Source organism: Megalops cyprinoides, chromosome 13, assembly GCF_013368585.1.
Source record: "Megalops cyprinoides isolate fMegCyp1 chromosome 13, fMegCyp1.pri, whole genome shotgun sequence".
Classification (NCBI taxonomy): Eukaryota; Metazoa; Chordata; class Actinopteri; order Elopiformes; family Megalopidae; genus Megalops; species Megalops cyprinoides.
The window spans coordinates 30,827,982-30,854,596 of record NC_050595.1 but is presented as its reverse complement, the minus strand read 5'-3'; the positions used below and the strand labels follow the sequence as shown (position 1 = coordinate 30,854,596).

General features: G+C 42.0%; 1 protein-coding gene across 10 annotated transcripts in view; it reads left to right on the top strand.

Moving 5' to 3' along the window:
* The window catches only part of LOC118787665 (SH3 and multiple ankyrin repeat domains protein 2-like), a 165,907-nt gene that overhangs the window by 38,949 nt on the left and 100,343 nt on the right, over nt 1–26,615 (top strand). For all 10 annotated transcript variants that reach the window (XM_036543226.1, XM_036543224.1, XM_036543223.1 and 7 more), the window contains 7 exons: nt 314–517; nt 897–968; nt 3,654–3,762; nt 8,002–8,153; nt 8,495–8,662; nt 11,334–11,450; nt 19,567–19,644. In XM_036543226.1, the coding sequence (XP_036399119.1) occupies nt 314–517; nt 897–968; nt 3,654–3,762; nt 8,002–8,153; nt 8,495–8,662; nt 11,334–11,450; nt 19,567–19,644 (900 nt within the window). The remainder of the gene's footprint in view (nt 1–313; nt 518–896; nt 969–3,653; nt 3,763–8,001; nt 8,154–8,494; nt 8,663–11,333; nt 11,451–19,566; nt 19,645–26,615) is intronic.

Genomic DNA, 26,615 nt, shown 5'->3' with positions numbered 1-26,615 from the left:
GTGTGAATAACAATACTTTTGTGTGTCTCCCATCAGTAATCTACTTTCCTGCAGAAAGGCACTTGGTCAATGGCATTAGAATGGAAGAACAATGTTGTTATTTTTCTGTAAGAAAAACACATTTGGGAGCTAATGACAAATTATATCTGTGTATGTGCACAATGTATGAATGTGCCTGCCCCACCTGTGTAATATGCAAAGCCTTGTTATATGGAGACAATGGCAAGTGTGTTTATGCTATTGTTTGAGCAATTCATCTGGCCACTTCCCCTTGCCAAAAAGTGAGACTTAACCTTCTGTGTGTTTTGAGCAGAAATGCATGAGGTTTAACCCCGATGCCACCGTGTGGGTTGCCAAGCAACGGATCCTGTGCACGCTGAGCCAGAGCCTGAAGGATGTCCTGAACTATGGCCTGTTTCAGCCTGCGGGCAATGGGAGGGACGGCAAATTCCTGGATGAGGAACGGCTCCTCAGGGAGTATCCCCAGCCCATCAGCAAAGGGGTCCCCTCATTAGAGGTACAGCCACTCCCCGAATTCCCAGTTTCACAGAGATTTGGATCTGTAAGGCTCTCAGCTGTAACCTGATTTACAGGCAACTAGTGATCTAATACTATTGAAAGCAATATGCGATGTCCTGTATTTGAGTTTGCATTCCTATATTTTTTTCATGTTGAATTATTGATTGTATCTCCACATCTATTTTTGCATTGCAACAATTGTCAGTAAACAGTTTATGGATGTCCTCTGCCTTGTATCTTGAGTTTAAGACAAAATTTCCTCGCTTGTATAATAGGTTGTGTATCTACCCTGACTAAAAGCAAACATCACTTCACTGTAACTGGCAGTGATTAACAAGTGACTTACAGTCACAGATCTTTCCTGTGTCATCCTGCAGTTTCGCTACAAGAGCCGGGTGTACAAACAGCCAAACGTTGATGAGAAGCAGATTGCCAAACTTCACACAAAGGTGGGTCTCTGCAGAATGCATCAGCATTCGCTGAACTGATCATGTCATCTTTTGCAAACAGCTGGCAAAGCTGGTTTTTATCCAATTGCCCCAATGTATTCCGCTGCAAACGGCGGGCACCCCTTTCATTACACAAGTGCGAGACGGTGAACGAGGCTGGTTCTGGCTTCTCAGCATGAAGGCGGTGCGGAGCTGTAGCTTCGGCCTCGCGTGATTGCGCATTAGGATGCAGAGAGCACCTGTGGGGACGGAACTGGAGGAAATGCCAAGATCCTATCTCAGTGCCTATCAGGATTATTACTCTCTCATCCAAGGGGGCGCGCCTTTTCTCTCTGTACTTTTCAGCTCCAGAGTTCACTGTGAAGCAAAGCATTGAAGGCTATCCATGTCTGATGAGCTGGATTTAAAACCCCGTGGTACTTTTGTGAGGTGGAGATGTTTGCTTGCTTGGTGTGATTGCTTGGAAATAAGGGAATAAGGTTGTATTAATACACATTTTGTGCATACATCATACAAACATGTCCCTGGTAATATAAATTAATATAAAATGATATTGCATGGGGTGGTAATCCTGTTATATTTACTGGTCAGATGCACTGTGGTAGGCAAACTCACCTATCAGTTTTGGCAAATGGATAGACCTTCCATTTCACTTATATCAGTAAGCAAGTAAGATCATTCTATAACACTATATACCTTGGGGCACATTTTCAGAAAGCCCTCCTTAAAAAGCTTTGAAAGTGGCAAATAAGGACACCCATCATAGCTTAGTGTGTACTCTGACTCCCCCTGAAGCGATGTCCTTTGTCCTTGACAACCTACATTAAGCTTTAATCATTGCCACTTCACTTTTGGAGTGGGCTCACCATCCAAATTACAAGGTTATAACCTGAGCTAACCTCAGCAGAGTGACTTCATCTATCTGTCAGACTGTGACAGCACCAAAACAACAAGATCCTCACAAGTCAGCTTCTATTGTTTTTGCACAAGGACGGTGAGAAGTAGGGTACTACCCCGATAAGAATCACATTTGTGTACCTTTGATTTTAGCATGTATGTGATTTCAAACACATAAGAGTTTTATGCGTGGGTTTGTGTTGGCCTGTTTCCAGGATTGCGAGTGTTCTAAGAAACGGCCTCATATCGGAGATCCTCACAGGCCTCGGAGAGGATAGGCAGTGTCGCGGGGCTCCCAGCCAGCAGATGGCTGACATTTCTGGGTCGTGAATTAAAAGAGCTCCTCTACCCTGCTACCTCAGCAGCCATACGTGTCTGGTTTTCAGGCTCTTTCTGTGTGTGTTTGGGACTGACATGATAAAGCACTCTATTATTGAAAGGGAGGAAGGAGCACAATATAACGTGGCCCACTTTGCATGAGGCCTTAGCGTGTTTAAACTGCCAGAGAGAATCTTTTTAGTTTGCAGTGTTATACCAACGCACGTCCATTTTGGCATAACTTAAAGTGCACTATGAGAGGAAGCAAGGAAAATGAGCAGCAAACTCGGTGTCAGAACTTTGTGAAGTTGTTGGCGCTCTCTGAGGTCATCAGTCTGGTCCTGCGCCCATTTCATCAGCGTTTTGAACCGTACACATGAAATAATGAGGTCCTAAACCCTCCTCATAGTGTATAATTGATTTAAATTCAGCTTGTGCCATGGGCTTAAATTACAGTGTGAATTATTGATGAGCAGAATTTCTAGCTCCTGCCCTTGGACTGCACCTGCAGCCCTCACCCGCAGCTTATCTGGGGGCTGCCAGTGATCAGGCAGCTTGGCTCGCTGCTCATTACACCATCTCACTAATCTAAACCATCCCAGCTAAACGATGTTAATGGAGGGTTAGACCCATATAGATCAAACAAAATACAGTGCAAATGGTGCTTCTTTTCCATTACAAACCTGGCAAGACCAGGAGACTAAAAGCTAGACTAAAAAACCAGAACTCTTCCAGAACTCAAAACTGTATGGACTGCAATATCAAACCTACTGTGTGGACTGCAATAGCACAACTACTGTATGGACTATTATATTAATCTCAGACACACTGGCTAATCAGATCTACATGCCTAATGCACATACTTAAGCAATGTGTGTCTTTTGGTGGAATTTTTGTCCTCTGCAAATCCTGTAACAAGTGAGAAGCTTCAGTGATGGAAAGAGATAAAGTAATGGAAAAAGAACAATCCCCGTCTTTCAATGGGTGCAGCATGTCTTTTCAGGTACAGCAGATGGGCACGTGGCTGGAAATGTATGGGGTTCCTTCCTGTCGGATCCAGCAGCTTCTCTTTGAGCTCATTCTTCTTCCTGGCAGCTGCGATATCCTGAAAGGCTGGGCGGTGTTATCAGCGTGAGCGGTCTGCCGCACGCCTCTGTCAGCCTTTCTCTCGCCGTCGCAGTGAGGTGAGGAGCGGGGGCCCCAGGCAGCATTGTTCCCCCCGACATCCCTCCTCCTCCGGTATTGTCCGGGGAGCTGCCCTCCATATCTATTTTTGACTGGCCTGGAAAGCTGTTGGAACATTTGTCCCTGGAACATATACGCAAAGCTGGGGCCGGGGTGGTCCTCAGACCTGGATCCTTCACTCGTTCGTCACCCCTCCTTCCTCCCTCTCTCTCTCTCTCTCTCTCTCTCTCTCTCTCTCTCTCTCCCCCTTTCTTCTTCTGTTCCCTCTCTTCTGTCTTTTTCTAGGCCAACTTGAGGAAGTTCATGGATCACATCCAGCACCACCAGGTGGACAAAGTGACCAAGATGCTTGAGAGAGGGCTCGACCCCAACTACCATGACCCGGATACTGGAGGTATGCACATTGTGACTGCATACTGTCTCTGTCATGACCTACGGGAAAATAACTGTATGCTGCAGTGCTAAGATACATGGTAACCCATAACCCAAACAGCAGTGACATAATATAGCATATATATATATATATATATATATATATATATATATATATATATATATATAAGCTAGTCAGTGTATCTCGTTCCAGTTTGGCTAGCAAAATGAAACCTTGCCAGCAAAAAATTTGCCACATTTGGTTAGGATGGTGAAAACATGAATATGCTATTACTTGTGATTAACCAATTAAAGTCTCATTTACGTACATTAATAATAGTAGCAATTATGAACAATTGAATGACTGCTGGAATGAGATCTGATGCCATGCACCTTATTATGTTCTACTGCCATTTAAATCAATCTAAATCATTTACACATTTAACCTACCATCTAAACATTTATGGTGGTCTCGATCACTGATGTTCTCTGTTACCATTTTCTTTGGCACGATTCTATTCTTAGCATTTATTGAAATGAGAAACATTAATATTATGTCAAAGGATTATGAAACATTGCACTTGAAAGTGCAGTGGAAAGACCTTGACAATCAAAAGTGAATTTATTTGAAGTTATTTAAATGTGAGGGGATTTTCTGATCAAACAAAAAATTACTGATTGAAAGTATTCCTGTAATACTAGATGAGGTTCATCTGTGAATTGTGAATGTAGTATGGAAATATGGAAGCACTATTGTCATACAATCTGAGTGGAGAAATTCTTAACTCTACAGTTTGTCACACCAAAAAACACCCGACCCCACTGTTTCTACATGTACTGTACCACCTACATTTGTTTAGCCTCGCAACAGCTCTGCTCTTCAAGGTAATCCATAACGTTGACTTTTCAGCTAAGAGGGAGATCAATAGAGCTCTGTGCAGTGGTAGACTTGGTCGATGCAATAGAGAGGACATGACTGTGGCCTCTGCTCTTAGGTTCACCTAGGTCTCTACAGAGAGTGTGACGGCCATATAATCGAGCCTTTGCTGGGGCACTCAGGGGTGGAGGAGGAGTGGAGCTCACAGGCCCTGACCACAACTCTGCACCATTCCTCACTGCTGCTCTATGCTGCTTCACAGTGCCACTCAACATAGCTGATCCACTCTACACTGCTCTGTACTGCTGCCCTACACTGCCAGTCTACACTGCTCCACCATGCTCCACACTACAGCTCTACACTGCTCTACACTGCTGCTCCACACTACAGCTCGACACTGCTCTACACTGCTGCTCCACACTGTTCCGCACTGCTGCTCCACATTGCTGCTCCACACCACTGACCCACACTGCTCCGCACTGCTGCTCCACACTGCTGCTACACACCACTGAACCACACCACTGACCCACACTGTTCCGCACTGCTGCTCCACACTGCTGCTACACACCACTGAACCACACCACTGACCCACACTGCTCCACACTGCTGCTCCACACTGCTGCTACACACCACTGAACCACACCAGTGACCCACACTGTTCCGCACTGCTGCTCCACACCGCTGCTCCACACCACTGAACCACACCACTGACCCACACTGCTCCACACTACAGCTCGACACTGCTCTACACTGCTGCTCCACACTGTTCCACACTGCTGCTCCACACTGCTGCTCCACACCACTGAACCACACCACTGACCCACACTGCTCCACACTGCTGCTCCACACCATTGATCCACACTGCTGCTCCACACTGCTCCACACTCCTGCTTCTCTCCACTGCTCCACATTACTGCTTCACATTGCTCCTTCACACTGCACCACTCCGCCGCTCCCCAGGGTGTTTCTGTCCAATTTAGTGGGCTCAATCTGTATGTAGAACCTCATCTTGCCGCAGACACAACTTGCAGCAGACAAGACACAACTTGTTTTCAGCTGGTGACTTGCACTTTGCCTGATCACACTGCAACTTACTATCATTAATAACAAAGCAACTGCATACAAACTGGGCCTTATGATCCTCTTTCTCACGTACCGAGTCACTGTGTCTGTACAGGCTCCTCCATGCTGCTGTCTCATTCCCATTTTTGCAGAGCTCCATGTCATTTTCATCTTTCGTGTGTATGTACATCCTGCTGTCCCTTTTCAATTTCTCCTGGGCCATTCCTATTCACATGTTCTTTCTAGCTATTGATGTCCTTTTGTATTGAGCTTCATTGTCATGTTTTCTCCATATATTGTAAATTAGTCTTAGGGATGTGAAGGTGACCCCCATCGATTCGTTTGGTCATGGCACAAAAAATCTGAACAATGAGACAAAGAAAGAACAGGAGTGATGTTTTATTACCGTAAGAACACAGCAGCCCATATCTGTCACTCCAGTCTGGCCTCAATGAGCTTTATTATCACAATGGTCTGCATTTTTCAGTTGCTGAAATTTATGAAAGATGCGGTGCATGAAAGAAAAAAATTACCTCATTGCAAAGTTTCAAACAGCAGTGGGGTTACATTTAATTTTTTCTCACTCTCTTGTCTCCCTGTATGTGTATGTGTGTCTGTGAGAGGGAAAAATATCATTTATTCATTGTACCAAATACTTAAGTGGCTTTACAAGTGGATGGCTGTTGACAGCTTAATTTTCAGGTAATAAGGCAAGTCCAGGGCCTGGCATTAGTTATAGCTGTCAGCTCCCAAAAACCCTGGCGATAGAGACTGAAACCTGGCCCATTTATGGAGTGGCCAATTTCAGAGACCTTAATCATTTCAGCATTCCTAATTTCATAACAGAGAGGATGGTGATGATAATTGCATCTAATTTTGGCTGAAGGTAATGTATCGCTGTGAAAATATCCCTTGGCTGAAATGCCTTGGCTTTTTTTTTTTGCTGTGTGTGCTCTCTTTGGCCTCATCTTCATGCCTCCTAATTAGTGTAATTATTGAAAGATGACAGTTTGCCAGTCATTGTAAAAATGTAGATATGTGTTTTTGTGGCTTGAATAACTCCATTTATGTGCTTTTTATCAGATGGATTCTCAATTAGTCAGCGAATGTTTGCGCTGTGCAGTACTTGATTTTGCTCAATGTTCTTCCACATTCCTTAAACATACCACTGTAGATTGATTTTCTGGCAAGTGATTTTGCCATGCAGCTGAAAAGATCATTATTTTTTATCATGCAATGAGACATATAATTTATTTTCCAGCAGCCATCATGGTTTTATGCCGATTTTGTTTTCCCTGTGATAAGTGGTACATTTTGTACAGTACACCTTCGGCATATCTAAAGGGACCATTCGGTTTGTTCCCATTATAATACAAAATAATTTTATTTCCCTGTTAACCATAATAAGGACATTAAATCAGTTATGTTGCATTTAAACTGAAAGTTGCTGCCTTTTCAAGAAATATCCTTTTAATACTTGACATTTTTATTGGGAAATTTTATTCACATGACAAAATGTCTAACCCTACAAAAATAAACCTACACATCACAAACAGGTAACATATTGCATGTAACAAATTAATAGGTTATCATTGTGCTACGTACGAGCTTGATTCCTGCTGTAGCCGGATTGAGCTGGTGCCATGGCAGACCTGAGAATTAGCATATCCAGGCTGCAGTTTGGAGCTGAACGCAGGCAGTAGTGGAGAGAGTGCACTTTCTCAGACTCCGTGCACGCCCCCGGCAGTTTCGACAGGGCCACCTCCACTCACGCGCACAACAAAGACCCGACTCTAAATGAGCCATACTGTAGCCTCAGTGCCCTGGTACTCTGCCAACAGCACTTACACAATCCAGCTCTGTCTGCAGAGAGAGCTTCTCCTGGAGATTCCATGGGCTACACCTCGGCACACTGTAAATGCTGCAGCGATGTTGACTGTCACTTGTTAGCATAGTTGCTCAGTGTTAGCTCTGTTTGTAAAGTAAATTGACTGGCTATCGTGCTAGTATTTAAGCCCCCATTCACAGAGACCTAGGAAAGACATCTAGCCCATAGTTTTTTATTACTCTTTTTGTTTCCATTTCAGAATAGGAATGCTCTAAAAATTCCACACAGAAATGATTTTTTTCTGATATCAGTGCTAATGTTTCCAGGTTTGGGTTTATGGTGTAGGAATGGTATTTGCTGGATGATGGTATATGCTAATAACAAGATGATTATGTCACCGTTCTTTCTTTGTGGAATTACCCAATCATATCAAGCCTTTAATCCTTGAATCGATTAAGAGTCTTTTTTGTGTTTCTCCTTAAATCTTGCTGCAGAAACTCCACTGACCTTCGCTGCCCATCTGGACAACGTAGTGGACATCATAAAGGCGCTGAAAAACGGGGGCGCACACCTGGATTTCCGAGCAAAAGATGGACTGACTGCCCTGCACAAGGCTGCCAAGTCCAAAAATCAAGTTGCTTTGACGGTAGATGAGATTTCCTCTCTGTCAGTCTGCAAGCTGCTTGTCTGTCCTGTCTGACTGCAGTGTACAGAACAGGACGCTTACTAAACTGCTTTTACCTTATATATACTGTAAAGGATTATGGTTAGCTATTCAGGATAGCTATCACTATATAAGTGATGATTCCCCCCCTGTAGCTCAAAAGCCCCCTGACAACATTAAAGGCCAGCACCTACTTTGCTAGTGTACTACCGCCAGCAGAAGATTCAGTTTCACTAAATCTAAATAGATCAGCCCCCCAGCTGAGAGTGCACTTGTGGTTGTGGATGTGAAGGGTTTGCCTGACACGAGCTCGCCCCCTGCAGACACTTCTGGAGTTGGGCGCCTCCCCAGACTACAAGGACAGCAGGGGCCTGACGGCCCTGTACCACACAGCCATGGTGGGTGGAGATCCCTACTGCTGCGAGCTTCTGCTGCACGAGCATGCCACGGTCAGCTGCCAGGACGAAAACGGCTGGCACGAGATCCACCAGGTGGGCACCACCATTTACAAAAGAATGTTGCATGCTGATGTATCCAAGCCATTGAGTCATGTTTTATTGGTGATGCCAAGAGGAGCAAGGCTGTACAAAGTGGGTTCCCTAGCTTTTTAGTATAAGTAGAGGACACATGGATTCAGTTAATGCTGTATAACCAAAACTACAATCCCATAAGTTGAACTGCATCACAGAAATGTATTCATTGGATGAATAACAGAAACCAGCCATGATGCCCTAGCAGCCCTACCCTTACCTTGTGAGAACAATGTAGTCCTTTCAGTACATTTCCTAGTTACCACCTAGGAGACTATATATCCCAGGATGCACTGCATGCATTTCCTTGCCTCCAAGTCAAGTCACCAATCCTCATAGGTAAAGCCATACTTTAGTCTTATTTTTGTGGTCTTGAGTTACCCTTATTGGATTGATGAAACAGAAGGAAGTTCAATGGTAAACACCTAATAAAATTGCCGTACAGACTGCAGCTAGTTCATGAAACTCGATCAATTCTCAATATCATTAACTCAGAGTCACTCTATAGCTACCCATGCATGCATGGCCCATGCCTCAACAAATTGCATAAATCTCTTTCATGTTATTAAAAGCATGTCGAGGACTAAAATAGTCGATCTGAACCGTAATTTATTGTATGATCAGATTAAGGCACAATTGACATCTTGCAAACACCCTCTCCTGAAAACAGTCACCAAGGTTTGTTGAAATGATGAGCTCTCTTGATAGCATGTCTCAGCGCCTCCTAACGCAACTGCTGAAATAGTGACGAGCTGAAGCTCTATGGGGTGTTTGAATATTGCCCCTTTCTTTTAAACTTCTTATTTGCCCCAATTACCAAGCAATGCCAAGGCAAATGCCCAGAGGGGAGAGATCCATTGGCCTTATCTGAGGGATGATACCATTTCCTGTAGACCCGCCCAATACAGAAGATAGAGTCCCACCCTGCTGCAATTTAAACTCCTCCTGCTTTTTCTGTGATGGGTATCAGCTCTGCAGACAGGAGGCTGTTGTGGAAATCATTCTGAGCCCACCCTGTGGAAATGGCCTTGCTTGTTTTCCATCCACAGTAAACAAGCCCCAGAGGCAGGGGTGGGTCCCGGTCACCCTTCTTCAAAGCATACATGAAAAGACCCACAATGCAAACTACTGCTTTAGCAGAACGGGGTAGATTGGCTCAAAGGTCTCAGACCTTAAGTGTGGTAATTGTTTATATTTTCTGCATTATGCCATTGTTCAGTCTCCATTTCGTTTGGTATTGGATCAACAGACAAATGCATAGGTTCATATAGGATAAGATATAGGGTGATTTTCCCACATATTTAATTTACAATTATTACATTGTCTCAGGTATATTATGTTTCAATAAACAATTAAGTTTGTATAACACAAACATTTGTGTTGTATAATACAGAACCCATTGTTCATGAGGTAAAGTTCAAACATGAGGCAGGCACAGTGTAGAGAAAAACAGTTGCGCAAAACACCAGGTACTGCACAGTGAAAGGACTCTGACATCTAGTGGTTTTTAGTAGGAACTGCATTGTTTTGTACTGTATCTAAAAGGCACGTTCATGTGGTTAGAGTGGAAATCAAGGTAGAGTTCAGCAGCTGTCAACTCTCTGTAGTGCGTCTTTGTGTTGTGGTTAAAATTTAACAACAACAAATGCTTGTCAAGAAAAAATAAGAAATGAATAACTTGTACCATTGTTTTTCCATTAATCTACCTATCTTCATTCGTGTTGTTGAAAATAATGTATAGATTTTCCTTGAACTCTCCCTACCTGAGGTAAATGTGTTCCATTGATCTGCAATATCGAATTGTATGAACACATTTTAATTCCAGACTCCTCTTAATCCGTTATCTAGCATGCATAGTCAGAACTGAGGAGAGCTGCTAGGAAAATTAGATTATAGATGCTGGTAGTATGGATACTTTCATTTTACAGTTTAAATTGTTTTTATTAAAAAAGAATTTTACTTGCCCTCCTCTCACTGTGTATTAATCAATATAGAGAGCTCTGCTGTCATTGCTAGAGAAAAACTAACAAAAGATTGAAAATGTAGAAAATATATTGGTAATACTTGCTGTTTCATGGATAGTATTTTTTTATGTACACCATATTACTTAATGAAGAATGACTGATGTGAAGACATTGTTTATGTTTGTAAGATGAGGTTTTGAAAATGCCTCACATTAATGAAACACTAATCCAGGGAGGCATCATGTCTGTTGCTAGGTTACCATACTGAAAGTAATTTGCAGGAGACACACTTCTTGCTCTCTTTCTTGAAGGAGGTGATTGAGTGAAGGAGTTTTGATCATCCTGATATGTTAATCGGTTTGACCCTAAATACCATTTATAATACAATTTAGAGTCAAATGTGTTCTTGATTTGGCCAGGTATCCCATTACGTCCTTGCTCCTCAAAAGTGACGTAAGTCAAAAAAAAATGTTAACTTACAACAATTAAATGTTTTTTTTTTTTTAATTAGATCAATTTTTTTCTGGAAGGATTGTCATTTGGAGGTATGACAAAGTGTACAGAAAGGCTCATGCAGAGACCTTGTTTCACTCCTGTCAGAAGTGTGTCCCTCCCTAACCTGTGTTGATGGGTGTGGCTCCTCCCCCTGTCCCCCCTGTGTGTTTTAGGCCTGTCGGTACGGACATGTTCAACACCTGGAGCATCTGCTGTTCTACGGAGCGGACATGAGCGCTCAGAATGCCTCCGGCAACACAGCGCTACACATCTGTGCTCTCTACAACCAGGTGTGTGTGTGTGTGTGTCATCCTGATGTACTCACTGAACATGACTGTGCCTTTTTAATCATTTGTTGTTGTGGCAAGAGGGAGGAGTAGGTGTGTGGCTGAAGCCCATGTAGGACCCTGCTCTCACACCCCTGTGGATAAATGCGACCTGCGTGTTCACTGGAATAAAATTCAGTCTTTGTGTATTTGTGAAGAAAATGACTGCTTTGTGCAACTATTGTGTAATTATTGTGTTAAAAACAGAATACATTATAGAAACAAATATTTTTTAATCAATTGGAAAATACATTTATATTTATATTATGTTCCTTGACGATTGTTTTCTTGACATTAGTGATTCAGGCTTCCTGATATGTGTTACCAGAGGGTCTTGGGTTCAAATCTTGCTGTTGTTGTTGTTTCAGATTGAGAATTGTTCAAATGACCGCTTCCACATCAATTAACTATGATGCTGTTTGAGGGGGTTCATTTGACAGAGAGGATAATTATTTTCCCTTTGCATGACTTAAATGGCACTGAGGTTTTTCTCCTCCTTTGTGTTTACTTAAAGCTTTATCTTGTTGTCAGGGCTGTTCTGGATCAATAGGAGATTTCTCTCCCTCATTAAAAGCTTAGCGTCCCTCCCCTGCTCGGTCCAGGCAGACAGAGGGGGCCGCTCAACCCCCCTGTACTCGTGGGTGGCTGTGTTTAATGAGCGCATGTCAGATTAACTCCCCTCCCATGACAGACTGCACCCTCAGCATCTCCTCATTTACTCTACCCTGCATGCACTCTTTATTACCGTGTGTGCAGAGACATCTCTGCTCTGGGGATCCACTCTGGATCTAAATGTGGACATGGGACAGCAATGCAGTGTAGTGGTAAGGAGGAGGGCGCATGACCCAAAGGTTGTCGGTAGGATTCCTCAGTGGCACATTGATGTTTTTGCCCTAAGTCTCAGGTTTAGATCCCCCCATGTCCTAAGTCTGATCCTTTATGTTCTATGTCTCATCCTCATTCTATGTCCCCCATGCCCTAAGTCCCAGGCTTAGACCTCCTTTATGTCCAACTCTCAGTCATAGATTTCCCTCATGCTGTACATCTCCTTAGATCTCTCCATGTCCTAGGTCTCAGCCCTAGATCTCCTCTATGTACTACGTCACAGTGTCAGTCACCCATGACAACAGAAGCTCATTCTAACTTGAACCATTTGGTGGAATATTTACATGCTTGTCCAACCTCAGTTTCAGCCAGCAGAACACCTCAGATCTAGATGCCCACCATTTTTGTTACACTTAAATATTAAGAAACTTCCTAATACGAATCTGATATAAATAGCCTGGGCTGCGAAAAAAAAAAAAAAAAAAAAAAAAAAACTTTTCCATAAAACTTTCTGTCATTTTCAATGTGACATGGCTTGAATGTTCACCAATAGGAATGAACAACATTACAGTGCAGGCCTGGATGCCAGATGTTGATTACTTAGCTACAAGTGGCCAGAAGCATGCCTACCAGGTACCCATTGAATTTTTCAAAATTGATAGTGACTAAGCCAGCTACTGTACCAAATTTGACTCATGGCTTTATGTAATGTTAGGTGTTCCTAAACTATAAATGACATGTCTAGAAGGCTAGTATAGGCAGCTATAATACAAACAGACTTTATTTTGTAAACTCATGTATGGCTACATAGCTATTAGCAGCCTAGCTAGATATTGATATTATATTTCTGTGCTTTTTATTAGTCCTGTTTCTCAGATGAATGTTGTGTTGCTAGCCCATAGCTAGCACAGCTAGATAATTAACATTAATGTAGCTACTAGTATATTCATTAAGGTAGCTAGCTAGCTGGGTAAGGTTAGCTGGTGCTAGTTTCTATATTTATATGTCTAATGACATATACACTATATGGACAAAAGAATTTGGCCACCCCTTTTTTTCCAGGGTTTGGGCTAGGCCCCTTATCTCCAGTGAAGGACAATCTTAATGCTTCAGCATACCAGTGACATTTTGGACAATGCTATGCTTCCAACTTTGTGGCAACAGTTTGGGGAAGGCCCTTTTCTATTCCAATTCCCCAGTGCACAAAGCAAGGACTATAAAGACATGGTTTGATGAGTTCGGTATGGAAGAACTTGACTGGCCCCACAGAGCCCTGACCTCAACCCCATCGAGCACCTTTGGGATGAACTGGAACGGAGATTGCGAGCCAGGCCTTTTTGTCCAACATTAGTGCCTGACCTCATAAATGCTCTACAGAATGAATGGGCACAAATTCCCACAGAAACACTCCAAAATCTTGTGGAAAGCCTTCCAAGAAGAGTGGAAGCTGTTATAGCTGCAAAAGGGGGACCAACTCCATATTAAAGTATATGTATTTCAATACAATGTCATTACAATGTAATAGTCAGGTGTCTGAATACTTTTGTCCATATAGTGTATGTACTTAGCTAATACTATTTACCTTGAATATGTCATATAGCTATGGTACAGAAGTCAAATTCAGCTAGTAAGCTGAGGATTTGTGCATTTCTTGCCATTTGGAAACTTAACAGTTTCACCTTTCCAGATGTTACTAAATTCAAGTTAGGTACACATCAACAGTAAACAAACGAAACCATTCTCAACTTTACAACATTTTTTATTTGAATTGCTTTAAACTACACACACTATGAAGTTATAGCTAGTACAAAGGTGTTGGAACTGTAAAACTGCATATACTGAGATCAAGTGCACCCCTGTGTCCTCATTTCCTAGTTAGCAAAGCCATTAGAACCCATGTTAACAGTTACATTCCCATTTCGGCTATTGCTGTCAGCACATATCCCCATATATCCAGACATGCTCTTTAACATCTTAAGACCATAATTCTATATGATGTCTTCTGTCATTGCACTCAGATGTCAAAACATGCAGCAGGGTTAACCTACTGTAGGTTACCTTGCATAGACATCTAAATCTATAGCTTTATCCATATCTGTTACAAAGTTAACCTTCTAACATGCTAGCTAAGAATATATTATATAAAATGGAATTACATTTTATATGGCAGAATTTGCTTTACACACAAAAGGGCTGTATCCCAGTCCAGTTTCTCAGATATTTACCTTTTATAGATGCTATTAAAGTCTCATTAAATGAGCACCTTAATTACAAATGCTGCAATCATTCTTTTATACTGCATCAATCTATAAACGTGAAACTATACATTCTAACATGTACAGTGCAAAAAATACATCTAAACTATGATGTCACCACTTTAAACACTCAAAATTGGCATATTATTCATGTGTGGGTTTTGTGCATTCACGTGGGCTTTCTCTAAAAAAAATTAGACAGAACTGAAGAGAAGGAGTCTCTTCAGATGGTGAAATGAGAAAACACAGGGTGGAATTGCAAGAAAGCATCTAGGAAACACTGAGTATCATTGCTTTGGAATATTTCTTGTTCATTTTGCTGATGCCATTTTCAGTTATGGCTTCATTTTGATATCGATACTTTTATTGACAGTCCAATTTTTTTTCTGACATACAGACAGACTTTTTTGTAGATATGAGTAATCACCGTTTTTGTATGCATGAAAGCGTGTTTGTGGAGATGCAATATCTCCTGAATTTTTTGGGAATCCTCGTGATTGCATAGCTGGTGTGCACAAAATGAGGTGATTTAGTTCACTGGTGATGCACTAGCTTAAGTGTAAATATGACTCATTGGAGTGACAGGGGAGCAGAACAGACTCATGATCATCACTCTCGGATGTAGAACTCCCTGTCAGCTCAGGTAAATGCCTGCTTGAACTGCAGTCATGTAACAGCTGGCAGTGCATTAGAAGTCAAAGTGATCAATTTTAAGGTTAAGTAATCAAGTTCTTTACACCTGGAGCAGACTTAGGCAAATGTGCCCTCTAATAGCAATTTGCAAACCCAGAGCAAATTGCATTTTGGCATCAGGTGGAGCTAATCTCAGTCAGAGTGAAGGGGTGTTGAAGCACAACCAAACAACCGCAGAGTGCGTCTGAGCCACATCAGTGGCTTGTATAGATTTGTCAATCAGACAGAATCACTCCACCTGCCAGATTTAGCTGTATAAATGACTTTGGTGAAGATGTGCTCTTGGTAAACCAAGTCCTTCAACAACAGATCTGAAGACGAAACTGACGATGTAGAGATGCTAGCTAAGCCATGTAGTATTGAGCCAGCTGAAAGTACACATTGCATATTTTTTTACATTTGTCCTGATATCCGTGTTTGCTAGGTGCTTATCTGGCAGTGAGGATAACAGAAACATCAAGGCAAAGTTAAGATGGGATATGGGAATCTTTTCTGTTTTTGATATGGGAATGTTTTCTCTCAGACCGTTGGCCTGTATTAAGCTGATGAATTACGTGAACTGACATTATTGAGTGACATCACTGTTTCTGCTCTGCTCATACCTAAATGGCTGAGGTCATTATGTAACCCTTCACACTACAGTTCTTCCAGTGGCTTCAGTCAGAAGGGAATCACAGCCCATTTCTCAAGCCAGTCTCAGGTATTTAAAAGCACATCATGCGACGGATCTCATGAGTAATGCTGTTTAAGGGCATTTTCATATTGGGTACGATTGCTTCGTACCATGCCTGAGTATGATTGCCTCCCCTCTCCACTCCCCCGCCGCTCAGCTTTCACATTAGTAATGTTGTTCTGTACCCAAGTACACTTATCTACACACTCCGATACAGTAGGTGGCGGTATGCACCTAGTTGGTTAGCAATCTCCCAATAAGCACAAAGAAGAAGAGTTCACTTGCGTCATTAACCATGCGACATTTGTTTATGTTGTCGCTCCAGTGTAGAAAAGCGCGCCAATCACATGATCCCAAGCCCATACAATGGAGTCGACCTTCGCACTATGCCTACTATTATTGATATTTTGGAGACAATATCAAGAACGACCCTCTCACCTGCCCTCCTACTTCAACAGCTATTGCCACGACAGTCGAATAGTTATGACGTCACATTTTAAATAGCAGTCCACTTCCGTGTTTTGGTACAGTAGTTTTCACACCTGATGCGAACCGTACCCGAGTACACATGAACCGTGCTCGAGACCACCTTTTCAAGTGGATCCAGGCACGGTTCGTTGATCCGTGCCCGGGTACGGTACACAGTGTTCTCACTAATCAAACGAACTGGACTTTAGGGTCAAGTGTACTCGGATCCAGGCCCAGGTCCCTGATGTGAAGGCCCCCTAAGCACCCATGAGTAGGCTAAATTAATAGCAGAACACAAATCAGCGCATCTAAACAAGGCATCAACATTAGCATTTTGAATGCTAATTCAATATAAAAAATGCATTTGGGCACTGAAGTACCAAATTCAAGATTGGTTTGAGATGCAGTCTGAATGCAACCAGATCCTTGCTTATAAAGGATGAGGTATGGCTGAATTCCAAACATTTTGAGCCAAACCCAAATCTAACATCTCTGGCCTGACACATGCAGGCCCATGTGTTACAGAGGGAAATGCAATATTTTCTGGCTCTCTAAAACGGTGAATGCTGTTATCGCAGAAGGAGAAAACATGGCTAAAAGGAGAGTAGTGTATAAATATTTCCGAAAGCGGGTCATTTTTCGTAAAGCGACAAGCACTTAATAACTGTTCAGAATTATCTCATGGATGGGAAAAAATGAAAGAGAGCACAGCACTGCTGTTATAATAACACCTGCGTCTGCGACATTCTCTGGGGTATTGTACTGCTGGAGGAAGGACCGCTGAAATGATCGATAGTGGTGGCAACAATTCCAGTGACCCCACCACAGAACTCTCCGGCACAGAATGGAAATGTAACAACCACGATGGACTTTACAGTCCCAGAAACAGCTGCAGACTTGAGACAGCCCTCAGGCTAAAACAATTCTCACAGCCACAGCTACCTGTATTTACAAGATGGTGGAAATGGATATGCAGCCTAACTCTATTGTGAAGGATGTGAAGATTCTCACTGCTTTTACAGCTGCTTGAAAAGGGCACAGAATCCATTCTTCTAGTTCATGCACAAAATACTACCTGACATGTACGAGGAACTGATTACATAGATTAGAAGCCCTGTCTGACAAATCAGCATCATTAGTGTTAATGTGTCATACAGTATGTGGACATCAAATAGTACATAGTCATATGTCAGTGCCACTTCACAGGTAATTGATGATATTACAGTAAACCTCTGTGTAACAGTATGAGACTTTGACAGCATACACACTATAAGGCACATCACCGATTGATTACTGGACATATGTGTGTGTTTAGAGTTTAGTGGGATTCCATATGCAGTCCATTGTTTAGTCAACTCTTTTTTTGCTGTATTTGGTATTCAGTGATATACATAAAAGATTTATTGTCCAGCTGTAGGATTCAAATTGTAGTTGCACATGCTCAAACACATACAGTATTTGCATTTCCTTTAGTAGTTGGTTGAAGAGAATGCACTCACATTTGGACTGAAATACATCTGGCTCCAGTCTGTCTTCGACTGTGTCCCATTGCAGACCCACGACCTCACACAGCTAATTTCAAGGGAAGTAGTAGATCTACATACTGCGTACATACATACTACATACATACATTCTACATACTGTCATGGGCCATGACACCAGTTACAGCAACTGAATGAAAGCAAGGTGTATTGTAAAAATGCAAATATTACAAAGTATGGTCCACTTTAGGGGTGTATGAAATCGTATTACAAGATTCTTCCAGGCATGAATATGGGAAACATATGGTTATATTTACAATTACAGGTAAGAAATATATATAAATGTTTCAACCCCCCACCCCCCCCCCCCCCCACCTCGAACTGTTGTTTTTACCTCTTTTGGGGGGGTCCAAGTCTTAATTAGGGGGGTCAGACCCCCCAATCCCCCCTGTAATTCGAACTCTGGTAAGCTTGGTAGTGAAAATGAATTACCTGAAATGTACCTGTAAACTTTCTTCACCTTACATTATCAACTCCCCTGAATCCATCATTTTTAGACTAGAGATTGTCAGGATGGATTCTTACCAAGATCTTAATAATGTCCACTGTCCTTTACACGGGTCACTGATCAAATGCTATCCGCAAGCTGACTCGATATTTACTGATCATTAAGCTACTTTTCTTGCATTCATCTCAGTTCATTAGTCAGCCAGTGCTGTTAAACTCTGCCTCCCATTGGAAGGTCTCACAGGGCCTTTCAATTGGATGTCCTTTTGGATAGCTGTTGGCTGTCTGTCTGTTGATGTGCAATGACGTTGCTATAGTATCAACACTGGGATGTGGTTCCTTGATCCTATGTTTGCACAGTACCGCACTCAGCATATCTCCTTATGATCCCATTTTATCAATTTTTGCGAAGCCATACCAGAACTGATCACGTTATATTTTCTTAGCTATGATTAACACATCATTTGATATAGTTATATATACAGTAATACCGAATGAATACTGATTTAAGGTAAAGAAGCCAAGACATGTCATACACCAGTAAAACTGAATTTTTCAGTTGTGAATTAAACATCCTCTGGACCATTAGTCTTGAAGATGAAGTAGATGTGCACTCTATACCTCAAAGTGTAACCAGGAGTGTGATGAGGCCAGGAGAAAGCTGCAGTTGTAGCAGTGGAAGCACTAGTCTGTTGCGGCACTGTGCGTGTGTGCATCTCAGAGATGTGTGTGCGCGCGTGTGTTCAGCGCAGCTTTCTGTGGGTGGGCAGCTAAATCCAGCAACCCAAAGTGGGCTCTCGCGCTGCTGTAGCACAAAAGATTCACCCTCGCTCGCTGTGCAAAGCGCTGTCTCTCCGCCTCGCGCACACTCACTCCGCTGTGCTCCCAGCTGCACACACATGCTCCGGAGCCCAGGAGCCCGAGGAGAAGCCCCTCATCAGTAAGTGGTGTGGATAACCTGGGGTGACTTTGACCCACTTTAAATGAGCCATTACAAATCCACCGCTTGATACAGCAGGAGTGTGTTGAGATAGCTCTGCCTTCTGCCTGGGAAGGGATTTGGGGTGCGGGGGCGAGAGGAGGTGAGGAGGCGGGGAGAGGAATATAACTGAGGCTCCAATCTATCAGAACCTGTTAACCACCTCCGGTGGTGTCTTGTGTCTCCTGTTCTCCCCCAGGATCACTGTGCCAGAGTACTCCTGGTCCGCGGAGCCAACAAAGAGGTCAAGAACTTCAACAGCCAAACTCCATTCCAGGTACGAGCTCACACCTCTTCCCTCTGCTGATGATGGCCATGGCAAGGCACCACACAGGCTGTTGCTGTGACTGGAAGTGTTCCTGGATGAAAAAGATTTTAATGATTGAAGCCAAACGGACACATGATGTTTCTGCTACCATGCTGTACTGTTTTTGCAATGCTGTTGGACCTGTTCAGCAACACAGAAATTATGTTAAAATTCTTCTGGTACTAAGGTTAAAGCAAACTCTTTCAGTCGTTCTCTTGGCTCATTACCTTGGCATGTCTTGAGCCTCAAGTTTGAATTCTTCTGTTGGAAATTGTCTGATGAAATGTATTAAAAACCTATCACTTCTCTTTTTGACTATTAGGAATATACTCCTGTCCATTAATTATTGAGCATCAGCCATTGCAAAAGATAGTTGTTTAAGGATTGAATCAATTCTTGTTGTATAACAGCATGAATAGTTTGAAAGCCTGATGGTACAAATAGTAACAGACTGGCATTGTTGACTTCAACGAAGCTTCTTCATGAGTCAGAGAGAGAGAGACCCAGATAGAGCTGGCTTTTATGTAAGACAGTCCTCAATGCATGATGGCCACTTCAGCGTCGCAGTAATTGCACTTGTGTTAATTGTTGTTTAGATGTGTCGGCTGGATGGCATCTGTTTGCCTGATTGGGAAATGCGAAGCTGTGGACCAGTATAACCCTTTATTTTGTGGAGTGGGATTCAGAAAATGCATTGTGGGGGATGCAGTACAAAAAAAGAGGGGAGTGATGTCTAGACTTGAAATTGCATAAAGTTGTGTTTTAGAAGCTAAAAAAGAGTGATAATATATGATCTACTCCAGCGTCTACAGTAATCTTATATTTGATTTACCTACCTCCATTTCCATCTGCTGTATGCTTGGCTAACTCTGTTGGTGAAGTATATGCAAATGTTATATGCAGCATTAATGAAATCAGGCAGAGTGGTGCCCCATTACACATAGCTGAGGCCATTTCTGGAATTGATTTACACAGGTAATTTGACCTCAGCACCAGGTCATTTTCCCCAGTAGTGCCCTAAAGATATTTTCTGAGTCACTGAGTGCTACCTAAACATATGGAAATGTATGCAAACGCTGAGACAACCCACTTGTAAAACCTTGAGAAACACATGAAAACACGGTATAGGGCTGTTCTGGTAAGAGAGGAGAAATGCATTCTGGGACGTTGAACCATGTGTTAGGAGTCAAACAGACCAATTCACACTTGATACATGCACATACTGTGAAAAGTGCTTGCGTGGTTTTGAAAGGAGTAACTGTTTCACCACCTGGTGGATTCTGAACTCACTTGTGTAAGGCACAATGTCAGAGATCCACTTGTGGAGCAAGATTTTTTTCTTCAAATAATGTCTGAAGTAACATTAATAGAAGGAATGCAGCTATTGCAATCGCATGGAATTATAGCAGATAAATGAAGAATAATGCAAACGTTTTCATTATTTTGAATTTGCCTACAAAATTTGTCAAATGATTATGAATGCAATTCCAAACAAAATTTGCTGAAAAAAAAAAACAAAAATTCGCATGGACAGCATAATTATTTTTTTAAATGCCTTTAACATGCTTCCTTCAAAGCAATCTTCCATCTCAATTTGGATAGTATTTTGGGAAATCAAGGGCAACATGACTTGAAAATTACTCACATGTATTGTGTAATAATTAATCTAGATTAATGAGCAAACACACCTGCCTCAAAGGAAATATATATATTGAGCTTCAAAGTTTCAGGTCAGCAAAAGTAAATGTCATTCTAGAGATTACATCATAGGTTAGAGTAATTTAAGTTTTAAATCACAATATAAAATGGAAGATTTTCAGATTGATCAGTACTTTAAACATTGTGTGACATTGTGCTTGTTAAATATTTTTCTTAAATGCAGGCAGGGCTGCTAATACATATTTAATGTTTCTTAAAAGCTGTTGGGATTGTTAATGCATATTTAATGTTATTTAAGAACTGAACAGACACTGTGGAGGGACTAGGGCTACTTTGCTGGTTGGGAAAACAATGTGCTACCATGCACTGTAGAGGGAAGCTACCAATATCTGAGCTGAGGGACAACCAAGCAGTAGCAGGGCTAAAATCAATCATTCAAAAGTGCAGGCCAAGCCCTGTAGCTTAAGATATGACAAACTTCATTCAGTCTAAGCCCTGATAAAGAATTCACAGTGGGGTTCAAAACATCAGTCTGGTTTATGAGAACCCCCTAAAGAGTGATCAGACGCTTGTTGATCAGATGATGTCAAGGAGAGATGTGCCTATCTTCCAGTTGGCATTTGCTCTCCCGTGCTGACTTGTAGAATTTGAGCCATTAGCTACATAGGAGAGGCTTGCATCTGTCATGCTTCAGTGCTCCTGTGCCCGTGTCGATGATGTGAAACTGAAATTAATCACACAGGTGGCAATCCCTAATTCAGGAGAAAAAAATAATCTGAGTTGATCATTTTGGTGTACCTCTTTATGCTGTTTCCCACATAAGCAGCTATTTCTGGAACTGAAAGCTGGATATTAGGCCCTTTGCCAAATGTGCCTTTTTAATGGAATCTACAGTACCAAGGTATTGTGAAGAATGATTTAACTGGGCAGCTTGTGTTTCTAAAGAGGTATATTCTGTCAATTTTGGAATTAAAGGCAGTGTCACCAAGATTTTTCTTGCGAAAAGGGAAGGGGATTTAATTAGAAACACAATGTCAATTTCTCTGGTCATCTACGAGGGTGAGTGTTGACACGGAGAACTGAATTTATTCAGCGTGCACAATGGTAGACCACCCCCTCGCAAGTTACGCAGGTGCAGATCTCAGGTGTGAATGCGCTAAAATCAAATGCGCCAAAGTCCCACGCAGCCAAATGTGCTTAAATATCTCTGTGCTGATTTGAGTGTGAATCCAGTCATGATCATTTAGATTTTTAACATTCATCTGTAATCATTTGATCTTTTATAAACTGATTTATCAGAAAATATTACACTGATTTGGGGAACAGAGAAGCTATGTAGACAAATGATGGCTGGTGTGCACCAGCATGGCTTGCTGGTCAGCTGTAGGTATTGGTGTGTGTCTGTGTGTCTGTGTGTGTGTGTTTGTGAGCATGTGTGTGTATGTGTTTCTATGTGTGTATTTATATGTGTGCGTGCACATGTTCCCATTCAAAGTTATTTGTGAAAGGTGCTGGAAGCAGTGTCATGGCCATAGCTGCAGCCGTGGTCCTGCACCCTCACTAGCTGTATCCATAGTGAGCTTCAAAGGGAATAAGGGGAGCAGCATCTTCTCTTAGCTACACTATGAGAAGAGCTGGCCCGCTTATAGAACTAACAGGTATAAACATCTCTCATCTGTGCTCACTTTAAACCCTGATTCCTGGAGCACGTGTAGATATCAGTATAGATTATCACCCTAATCTCTTTATGTTGTGCAGTCAGATCATAGCTGCTTGGGTCTGATCTCCCGCTCCGTCTGCAATGTAGGAGGGGTGGTTATGTAATGTACATGTCAGCCCTGTACTGGAGCTTTTCTGATAATCTCAATTATTTATCCCTTCCCGCTAAAAATATGTGTCGTGCTCCATTTGCTGATTAGTGAAAGCTTGGTTCAGTCATTTAAATCAGTCTATTTCTATAGCCATACCTATATGTAGGAGTGTAGCAGTCAGAAAATAATAACACTCACTGTGCTGTTTCCCTGTTACCAACCCCCTTCTTGCCATCTTCTCTCCTGTGCACATGAATGCACATACATTATACACTAATGCACATCCCCTTAGCAAATGCCCATCCGTGCTGTATAGACAGGGGGAAATAAAAAGACCACAAATGTTTTGTTAATGCATATATGATAGGGATTCATGGATCTATGAAAAGGACAAGCTCTGTCCCTATCAGTTCTGCAAACTGGCTTGTCACCCTAGACCATGGCCCATATATAATAGAACAATTTTTTTGAGTATAGTGAACTCCAGCCTTAAGTGTGGTCTATTCCTCAGAGAAACTAGGGAGCTGCACAGTTTCATCTAATTTGTACAGAGTTTCTAGGTGACAGTAGACACCCACTCTCCAGATGTGTTGTCTGTCAGGATGAAATGATATTCTCTCCTTCTTGTAAGGTCACCTGCCTCCCCTTTCTGACTGTCTCTCTCTGCACTTATTCGCAGAGCTGGTGTAGACGAGAGCACTTACTTGGCCTTCTGCTGAGGAATCGTAGTAATTTCACATGCAGCTCGGTCTCCCAGGAAGCACACACAATTATCTCTCTCAGAGATGTTGTCAACTCAGAGTGATTTGCATCCACTTTGCTGAATAGGAGTTAATAATGATGGTTCTCAGGCAACTGCATACAAACTAATATCAGTATAAATATTATTCTGAAAAAAAAAACATTTATCTGCGTTTTTGACACAACAGAGAACATTTATTTGATACATTTAGTGTCAGAATTTCTGCTTTAAGAAGCCAGGCACATAACTTCTCTGTTTGAATAAACTTCTCTGTTTATTCAAGGAAGTTTTGTTCAATGCATAGCTGATGGTATAGCTGGTGGGTTTGGTCCAGTGTCGAGATGATGGAGGAACATGGCATGTTATGTAACGGTGACAAAAGGTGACCCTCTCCCCACTGTTCCCATGTGGCCGCAGGTTCTCACTGGGTGCGAATGACTCATCCTGCCACAGCATGGCTGGGGTGCTTGTCTCCTACACCCACAGATGCCGAGTTTCACTTCATTTCCATTGTTTTAGTGCATCCCTTTCAGCCTTATCTGGGTTCAATGTCATTCAGCCAGTACCGCCGCTGTTTCGCTTATGATACGTTGTGAAGCATCTCCTTTGAGTAGGAACTAGATGAAAGACACCCTTTTACACACTGGATGAAGAGTTCTGTTGGAGAGGTGGTTGCCATTTCCAACACCATGCACTTCCAAGATGAATGAGTGCATATGCATTTTTTTAAAATTCTGACACTTCTTAGTGTGCCAATCTATTATAAGATAGTGCCTTCTTCATCATCACCTTCAACATCATCTATAGCAGTATAATTGCATCTATTATATTTAAGTAGTAGTGTTTTATGAATTGTTGATTGAATGTGTGTTTTTATAATCTAATTCTTTGTGACAAAATATTGAAAACCCATAATAAATTTGCCACTTACAAGAATCAACCATCAAAATCATTTGATTGATGCCATTCAGAAATGTGAACTGTACCTTAATTTAAGAACACAGGTGAATTCCCTTTAGTGTACCTTTCTCATAATTGCCTTTGTCCCTTTAAGGATTCTCTTAGTTCCTAATTAAACTCTATCTGAGAAATAGCTGTAGGTTCAACCTTCCCTCACCCACAAACAAAAAGGTGTTTCCATAGCAACCTTCCACAGCTCAAAGACACAAAAATGTACATTCAAGCAATCCTCCATAAACAATGTGCTCAGGATCAGCGCTGAAAGGGTTAACTGTCAGTTCCCATAACCTCAGCTGTTGGACCCCTTGGGCTCAATTTAAACTCTCATTCAGTTTATTTATATCCTGTATACACTGCATTAGTGCTATTGCACAATAACTGCTACCACAGTTACCACTGTATAATATTACGTACACCTCCCCATCCTGTTTTGATTTTTCATAAATAACCTTTAGGAAATCCATAGTGAGCAAAGGGTTAAAGCAGCCAGCTCTTTCAGTATGTGGCAGGGTTTCCTCTGTGTACACATCATATTATGAACGCTGAAGTAGAGACCTGAGGAGACTGGCCAATGAGCAGTGAAATGCAATTTCCAGGCGAATTGCGTTATCTAGGAAGCGTAGCCAGCCTCGTTTTGTTACATGAATACAACTCGCTTTACAGGACCCGGCCAAAGTAGCATGTATGGCGAGTGTTGCTGTCTAAAGTGGGACACAGTGAGATCATCAATCAGAACCCTTAATGTCTTTTAAATTAAATCTGACTTGGATGCATGGGCATAAAGCAACAGGGATTAGAGTACGACTTCCCACTACCACTTCCCCATGCCCCTTGAGAGAGACTCGATAATAATACCAATTTACAGGCTGTGCATGGATTTCACTGGCTTCAGCAGAAAAGGTCGATCTCTAGTATTGATACTGTGCTAGTTACTGTCCAAGTCTCCTGAGCATACAAAATTACATAAAATGGGAACTCTTCCTCAGCATAAACAAGACCTTTGAAATCAGCAGTACTATACCTTACAGATAACTGCCTAGGGAAAGGGGTATACCTTTGTCAGCCTGAGGCTGTTTTCATATTGGTGTGTTCATAGTAATTCATTTGCATAGCCATTGTTATATAGTACTTTGTATAGCACAGCATGTGAGGAAAGCAAAATCACCTGCCATTTCTACCCAGATACCTGGTTACTTGTTTCGCCTGATTGAGCTTCTGTTGGTTGACATAGTAGCTATCTCTGTGTTGGATATTTTTTATTGGCTGTTGGTTGTCCTTGTAAAATCAGACACTCAAGTCAACAGGAACATGGCCTGATCCATGAGAACGCCTGCTTGTTTGTACTCACAAGTGCAACTGTTAAAGTTTCTGATTGCTTGACTGGCAATATACACCCAATGACACCCGTGTATATTTTCTGGGTGTACATGGTGAGCTTCAACAATAATCACAGAAAATATTTAGCAAACCTATGGCTTATGGTAATTGAAGCCAAAACAGTGGCTTTAACTGAGACTAAATAAGGACTATTTATTACTGGATGTTCTAGGTTTTGCTGTGACCGAAAGGGTCATTCTTGCTGGTGCAGTGTAGGGAAAAGATATGGATACAGAAAGAGGGATGTAAAAAAGAACATTCATCAGACCAGTGTAGGGTGATATTTCTATTTTAATGATCCTGCACTTCTCTGTCGAGTTCAAGAAAAAAAAGGAATTGCGCTGCTTGTCATCACAGTTAGCTAGCGCCACATAGACCTAAGAGGTGACGTG